Below are 7,726 nucleotides of genomic sequence, written 5' to 3'. Positions count from 1 at the left end.
GGACCACTCGACGAGGGGGGAGCCGGTCAGTTTTTTCCATGTACGATGTGATTGCTACACCATCATTACATTACATTATTAAGTCATACAAAGACAAATTTATGTGTCGTTGTTTTTGCTTGACATTAGTAATAACATTTACATCTTTCATTTATTATCTATTTATATAAATTATCTTTATTTTTTAAAAAATTACAAAATTCACCTATGTCAGTGTTTAAAATTCCAAAATGCCCTGTTGATTTAGTCAAATTTAATATAATTTTTCAGGAATAGAAAAGCTCTTAGGGTGCTTTCTACAATTACAAAAAAGTATAGGTAGTGTCAGAGTAATATATATTGGGATAAATAAAATGATCCCATAAATTTTTTATTATTTGTATTAATTTTTAATTCAAACTTAAATTATTTTATTATTTTTTTAAATTAAACCTTTCAATAATCAAAATATTAAATCCTTCAAATAACATATAATAAAATTAATTATTAGATTATTAAATATAATTTTTTAAATAATAAAAAATTTATATATAATTAGACGGAACATCATAAAACGACTATGCAAGTATTGCTTAAATAAATTAATTTGAGACCAATTCAAATAACACACAAATCCATAAAGGCAGGCATGGATGTAGCTTTGTAGATTTTGTCATTAACCAATAATGCAATACAATTTCAACTTTTCTTCTCCTTGTTCTTTTCCACGAAAATATCAGACCATGCACGTGAAGCTATAAATACATAAGGGCTCAAATATTCACGTGGCAGGCATTGATTTGGTGAAAAGAGCATGCACTAGTTATTTGTCAACACACACGTGTATATATATATATATATATATATATATATTTGTGGAAGAACAAGTATATATAATCATGTTATCTACACTTCTTATGGACAGAATTGATGAAAAGATGGGTTCATGGGGTAAGCTGTTTTCTTCATGGGGTAAGCTGTTTTCTTGCTCTCATAAATGAACTTCATTGATTGGATGTTCCTTTTAATGGCTTTTTCTTCTTTTAATTTCTTTGAACTTGATTCTGATATATCTCAGTTCATTAATGTGAACAACCAATAGCGTATATCTATACGTATATAAAGGTTAGAGTAGGATAAATATAAGTAGCTGAAGTTTGTTGTTTAGGTGCTATGTACGTTGCATTTGAAAATGCATGAATTGAGTACCTGTACTGAATTGTTGTGAAACAGGGAAAATTTCTGTGCTGCATGGAGGGATTCTTGAAATGGGATGGTCGGGCGATTTTAGGACCGTTCTTGATTGCTTGAACGTATTCGTGGCTGTTGTTTTCTATGTGGTTTTGATTGTAAAAAGGATAAGTTGTTCAAGAGAGAGCAGAAGGGATTGGTTTAAGGTAGCTGTTTCAGGTAGTTGTGCTCTTGTGAGCTTAGAGTATTTTGGGATTGTTGTGTATGCTTTGGTAGTTAAACGCAAGGAATTAAGTCATTTGAAGTGGCTAGTGTTCTTTGCTAGGGGGCTAATATGGATTACATTGAGTATTTCTGTGCTCGTACGAGGATCTAAAGGGATTGCTCTTCTGAAATCTGTTTGGTGGATTGTGTTTTTTCTGTTGGTTTCTGCGTTAAATGTAGTAGAGTTGGTTGAATTGCACCGCATACAGATTCTAGAGCTTGCTCCTTGGCTTGCAAATTTGTTGCTTTTCGTTTGCGGTTTGAGGGATCTATATCAGATTGTATCTCGACCAGCCTTGGACAATTGCTTCTTGGAACCTTTGCTTGCTGAGGAGTCTGAGGAGGAATATGTCGGTTTAAGCCAAGCTTCGTTTCTGAGTAAATTGTCATTTTCTTGGATAAATCCATTGCTTCGTTTAGGAAACACTAAGCCTTTAAGTCTTGATGACATTCCTTATCTGGGATTAGAAGATGGGGCCCTTATGGCCTATGACAAGTTTAACGACGTGTGGTGCGTTCTTGAGAAAGAAAAAGGCATAAACAGTTCCAAGAATTTCGTATTTTGGGCTATTGCAAAGGTTCACTGGAGGAGTTTGGTGTTGGCTGGAAGTTTAGCATTTTTTAGGACGATTACTGTTGTGGCTAGTCCACTATTGCTTTATGCTTTTGTTAGATATTCAAATCTTGAGATGAAAAATCTGAAACAGGGTGTTTCCTTGGTGGGGTGTTTGGTGTTTTTGAAGGTCGTCGAGTCTTTGTCCTATCGGCATTTCTATTTTTACTCCAGAAGAATTGGAATGAGGATGAGATCAGCTCTGATGGTAGCTGTTTACCAGAAGCAGCTCAAGCTCTCGAGCGGTGGGAGACGAAGGCACTCAATTGGGGAGATTGTGAATTATATTGCAGTCGATGCTTATCGAATGGGAGAATTTCCAATGTGGTTGCATGTCGGGTGGGCTTCAGTCGTTCAGATTTTTTTGGCTATAGCTGTTCTTTCTGGAGTCGTGGGCCTTGGCGTGCTTCCCGGCCTAGTACCATTCGTTATCTGTGGTCTCCTCAACGTGCCGTTTGCTAAACTAATTCAAAAGTATCAAACTGAATTCATGATCGCTCAAGACAAGCGACTGCGGTCGTTGTCCGAGATTCTTAACAACATGAAAATAATCAAGTTGCAGTCGTGGGAATCGAATTTCAAGAGCTTGATCGAGTCCTTTCGAAAGAGCGAATTTAAATGGTTGTCCAAAACTCAGTACATGAAAGCATTTAACACAGTTTTGTATTGGATGTCTCCAACAATTGTTCCTTCCGTCATTTTCTTCGGATGTGTGCTCTTCAGGAGTGCTCCATTGGATGCTGGCACTGTTTTTACAGTCTTGGCTGCATTAAGGAGCATGTCTCAGCCTGTCATGTTCTTGCCTGAAGCTCTCTCCACTTTGATTCAGGTTAAGGTTTCCTTTGATAGGATTAACTCATTTATGCTTGAGGATGAAATCAAGCAAAAAGATCTGCAAACATCTCCTACAGGAGATTCAGGCCCCATCATTCATATACAAGGTGGTTGTTTCAGTTGGGATGCAAACACGTCTACTCCAACCCTGAGCGGTGTCTCGTTGGAAGTAAGGCCAGGACAGAAGATTGCTGTTTGCGGGCCGGTTGGTTCTGGGAAGTCGTCACTTTTGTATGCAATCATTGACGAATTACCAAAAAAATCAGGAACTGTAAGTCATGCAACAACAACGATTTTTACACGTATGTATGAAATTCTTGACATTGATTTTAGTAGGTCTTTGTTGGTTTGCAGGTGAGTGTTCTCGGATCAGTGGCTTATGTTTCTCAAGCTTCTTGGATTCAGAGTGGGACTGTTCGTGACAACATACTCTTTGGAAAACCTATGGAGAAGAACAAATACGAAGAAGCCATTAGAGTTTGTGCTCTAGACAAAGATATTGAGAGTTTTGATTATGGCGATCTCACTGAGATAGGCCAGAGAGGGCTTAACATGAGTGGAGGGCAAAAACAGAGAATTCAGCTTGCACGAGCTGTTTACAACGATGCTGATATTTATCTTCTTGACGACCCTTTCAGTGCAGTAGATGCACATACAGCAGCAACTCTATTCAACGTAATAATTAGAGCATTCTTAGTCAATACACGCTATTATTGTGCTAGATGTTTTTCTGATTGATTTGAATTGTATTATTGCAGGACTGTGTCATGACAACTCTAGCAAAGAAGACGGTAATTCTTGTGACTCATCAAGTGGAGTTCCTCAGTAATGTCGATAACATTCTGGTAATGAATTTTCAGAAGAGGTTACTGCTTGTCTTGAAACATGTACTTGTAATCTTCGTAATATGATAAACGAGGTTTGTTAATATATCTTAGGTTGTAGAAGGAGGACAAGTTACTCAATCAGGAAACTACGAGGAACTTTTGGTTGCTGGAACGACATTTGAACAACTTGTTTCTGCTCATAAAAGCACCATAGAGTCATTCGATGCTTCATCTGGTTCAAATCAAAACGAACATCCAGCACAACATGTCGATCAGCTAAAGCAGGATAATAAGTATTATGGTAAGGAAGAAATAGATGGGGAAATTCGAGAGAACAAAGGGATACAGTTGACGAAGGAGGAAGAGAAGGAAGTAGGAGATGTGGGCTGGAAATCTTTCTTGGATTACATTTTCATTTCAAAGGGATGGGCCTATTTTTGCTCCACCACAATAGCTCAGCTTGGTTTTGTTGCTTTTCAAGCAGCTGCAAGCTTCTGGCTAGCATTTTCCATTCAGAATTCCAAAATGAGCAGCATCTTTGTTATCGGAATTTACACTTTAATCTCATTACTTAGTGCAGTTTTCGTATATTTGAAAGCACTTTTTGCAGTTCTTTTAGGAATAAAAGCATCAACAACCTTTTTCTCTGGTTTCACCAACTCAATCTTCAATGCTCCTATGCTCTTCTTCGACTCCACCCCTGTCGGGAGGATACTAACGCGTGTAAGATACATTCATACCTTCACCTTTGGGACATAAAGTTTCAACAAGTGGTTGTAACAGGTCTTCTGTTTGATCTCATCCAGGCTTCATCAGATCTAAGTGTGCTAGATTTTAATCTTCCCATGGCGTTCGTATTTGTACTGGCTCCCGTAATGGAGATGCTAGCAACAATTGGCATTATGGCTTCCATCACATGGCAAGTTTTCTTTGTTGGCATATTCGCTATGGTATCTTCAAAATACGTTCAGGTGACGTTTGAGACCTCAAATATTTAGTTATAATGAAGATCATTATTACTCTGATCTGCTTTTCTGAACTTCCCTTTGTCTAATGTAGGGGTACTATCAAAAATCTGCTGGTGAGCTGATGAGAATCAATGGCACTACAAAAGCTCCTGTTATGAACTACGCATCTGAGACAGCACTAGGAGTTGCCACAATACGAGCATTTAGAATGGTCGATAGATTTTCATCAGACTACCTAAAACTGGTCGATATGGATGCAAAAGTTTTCCTTTCATCAAACGCCACAATGGAATGGCTTGTTTTGAGAACCGAAGCGCTTCAAAATCTCACCCTTTTCACTGCTGCCATCTTTCTAGTTTTAACTCCCAAGGGTTACATTCCTCCAGGTATGTTAGTACTGATAAATCAAACAGTTCAATATCTCTCTGTTGCATTCAAAATTTTGGTGTTATTTTTTGTTGTTACAGGGCTCGTGGGACTCTCACTTTCTTATGCATTTGCTCTAACCGGCACTCAGGTTTTTTTATCTAGATGGTATAGTAACTTAGCTAATTACATCGTATCGGTGGAACGGATCAAACAATACATGGATATACCAGCGGAGCCTCCAGCAATAATAGAAGACAAGAGGCCACCAACTTCATGGCCTCCAAATGGGAGAATAGAGTTGCTGGACCTAAAGGTGAGTAATTGAGCTTTTTCATGTAATGGTAAACTCAGCTTCATGAAAATGCAGATGGAGTATTCAAAACTGGAGCCAAATGCTATCATTGATCGACAATTAACAAGTTAAATTCCATTTTCATTTTTTTGGATGACCTTTAGATACGTTATCGTCCTAATGCACCGATAGTGCTGAAAGGGATCACATGCACTTTCACAGAAGGGACTAGAGTGGGAGTGGTGGGGAGGACCGGAAGTGGGAAGACGACACTAATCAGTGCTTTGTTCCGTCTAGTTGAGCCTTACAGCGGGCAAATTGTGATAGATGGAGTTGATATTTGCTCCATAGGTCTCAAGGATTTAAGGCTGAAACTCAGCATCATTCCTCAAGAGCCGACTCTTTTCAGGGGTAGCATTCGGACTAACTTGGATCCACTAGGTCTTTACTCTGATGATGAGATATGGAAGGTACTTAAATTTACTACATATAGTACTGCACAGAAACTTCTAACTTTAAAAAAGCTTAAGATAGTGAGTTTCTTGATTTTCAGGCCTTAGAGAAATGCCAGCTGAAGTCTACTATCACTAAACTCCCGAACTTGCTGGACTCTTCAGGTAACTCTAACTTCATTGCAAAGAATCACATTGAATTCTTGCATTTAGATTAAGTGGGATCATTTTCTGTTGAAAATTCATGCAAGCAGTGAGCGATGAAGGCGAGAACTGGAGCCTGGGGCAACGACAGCTCTTTTGCCTCGGTAGAGTCCTTCTGAAGAGGAACAGGATCCTAGTTCTTGACGAAGCAACAGCCTCAATCGACTCAGCCACGGATGCCATCCTACAGAGAATAATCAGAGAGGAATTTGCTAATTGTACAGTAATAACAGTGGCCCACAGAGTTCCAACTGTTATAGACAGCGACATGGTCATGGTCCTCTCCTACGGTACATACACCCTCCATTTTTCGTTTCATTTTTCGTTGCACAAGAAACAACTAAAATTGATCATTCCTTTGCTCTTTGTCTTCCTTTATCCTGCAGGGAAGTTGGTGGAGTATGATGAACCTTCAAAGCTTATGGAGACTACTTCTTTCTTTTCCAAGCTTGTGACAGAATATTGGTCAAGTTGCAGAAGGGACTAGTAATGTTATTTCGATGTATATCCAAGAACATGAATCAAGAAAGAAATTAAAACAGAGATTATGAAACTAAAGTATACCATAAACCAGTGTACGAGGTACTTTGATAAGAACGAACGTCGAGCATAATATAAAATTACATTGGATTACGTAAAAACCTTGATGATTAAGTCAGTAGTGGTTTCAAGAGGACTGAATAGGTCATCCTCAAGATTTAAGGATGTAATAAATGAAGAAGCATGTTTGATATTTGTATTGGATTCTTATACGTTTGGCTGATTGTATACTCTTGATGTGGTTTTTGAATTGTATGGTATCAATGATCCTTATCTAGGTCAGGGTCGGATTGGAGTAGAGTAGGGTCAATCTGGGTACTATTTCAATTTGTGTAAAAATTCATATACCCTACTGATGAGGAAGATTATTTAATTATCAAAATACCCCTGCCTTTTAAGGCAATTTTATATGTGTATTTGACAAAGTTTGATCCATCTTGACCAGGTTGAAAGTTAACTCTAGTGGCTGCCTTGGATCAGGTGATGTGGCAGCATCCCAATGGAGCCACGTATCACTCACCTAGACGGTACCATACGGCTATAAATAGCTTCATTTATGATTATTCAGAGACACATTTTATTACTGTTTGCCGCCATTTTCTGGTCTCCTTCGACCTCACTGTGCTTTCGACTTTCATATTTTTCGACCCCACATTTCTAACTTAGGCATCGAAGGGCCATCGCCGAGGGCTACTCGGCTAGTCTTACGTTTGCTTTGTTATCAGAATTCACTAACAGGTAGCTCGAAAGAAGGATCTAGCGACCCGACCTTGGGATCCATTTCTGCGACCCGATCCGCATTTTGTGCTACCTACATCATTTTGGTGCCGTCTTTGGAAAACTGAGAACAAGAATTAGAAATGGAAGACCAAGGAGAGAAGAAGAGCCAATGATCCAAGTATCAAGGATGAAATTACAGCGAATGATAGAGGAAGCGAGTAGGAAAGCAATAGTAGAATATGAACGAAGAACCATGACTCCAGCTAGAGAGGGAGCAAAGAGACAGTTGTTCCAAGAGATGGAGATGGAGCATAGGCGAGAGGTCTCGAGGGTGCCTGAAAAAGGCCCCGAAACGACCATGTCAAATGAGGTGACCAGTAAGAGAACGGTCACCAGGCAGCCGGGAATCTCACAAGCAGATGTGGATAATGTTGGCGTACAGATCGAAAAACTAGGGAAGCAGATAGAAGAGC

At 38.9% G+C, this 7,726-nt stretch overlaps 1 protein-coding gene across 3 annotated transcripts; it reads left to right on the top strand.

Annotated features, from left to right (window-relative positions):
* LOC105157730 (ABC transporter C family member 8-like) lies at nt 885-6,730 on the top strand. Of its 3 annotated transcripts, none has more exons than XM_020692193.1 (12): nt 885-951; nt 1,213-3,152; nt 3,236-3,556; nt 3,640-3,726; nt 3,820-4,431; nt 4,515-4,679; nt 4,768-5,062; nt 5,144-5,358; nt 5,502-5,807; nt 5,891-5,954; nt 6,044-6,283; nt 6,380-6,730. In XM_020692193.1, exons 1-12 carry the CDS (start codon nt 897-899, stop codon nt 6,478-6,480), a joined length of 4,401 nt encoding a protein of 1,466 aa, XP_020547852.1. In that variant the 5' UTR covers nt 885-896; the 3' UTR covers nt 6,481-6,730. The 3 variants fall into 3 exon arrangements, with proteins under 3 accessions (XP_020547852.1, XP_020547853.1, XP_011072489.1); XM_011074187.2 differs by having other exon boundaries at nt 905-930; XM_020692194.1 differs by lacking the exons at nt 5,502-5,807; nt 5,891-5,954; nt 6,044-6,283; nt 6,380-6,730 and having other exon boundaries at nt 5,194-5,336.

The sequence above is a fragment of the Sesamum indicum genome, linkage group LG3, assembly GCF_000512975.1.
Source record: "Sesamum indicum cultivar Zhongzhi No. 13 linkage group LG3, S_indicum_v1.0, whole genome shotgun sequence".
NCBI lineage: Eukaryota > Viridiplantae > Streptophyta > Magnoliopsida > Lamiales > Pedaliaceae > Sesamum > Sesamum indicum.
The sequence above is the reverse complement of the archived record's forward strand: the minus strand, read 5'-3'. Positions and strand labels throughout refer to the sequence as shown.

Coding starts and splice junctions, on each gene's coding strand:
- LOC105157730 (XM_020692193.1), top strand. CDS start 897: ATGGACAGAATTGATGAAAAGATGGGTTCATGGGGTAAGCTGTTTTCT. Junction 5,808..5,890: donor CTGATGATGAGATATGGAAG/GTACTTAAATTT, acceptor CTTGATTTTCAG/GCCTTAGAGAAATGCCAGCT. Junction 6,284..6,379: donor GGTCATGGTCCTCTCCTACG/GTACATACACCC, acceptor TTTATCCTGCAG/GGAAGTTGGTGGAGTATGAT.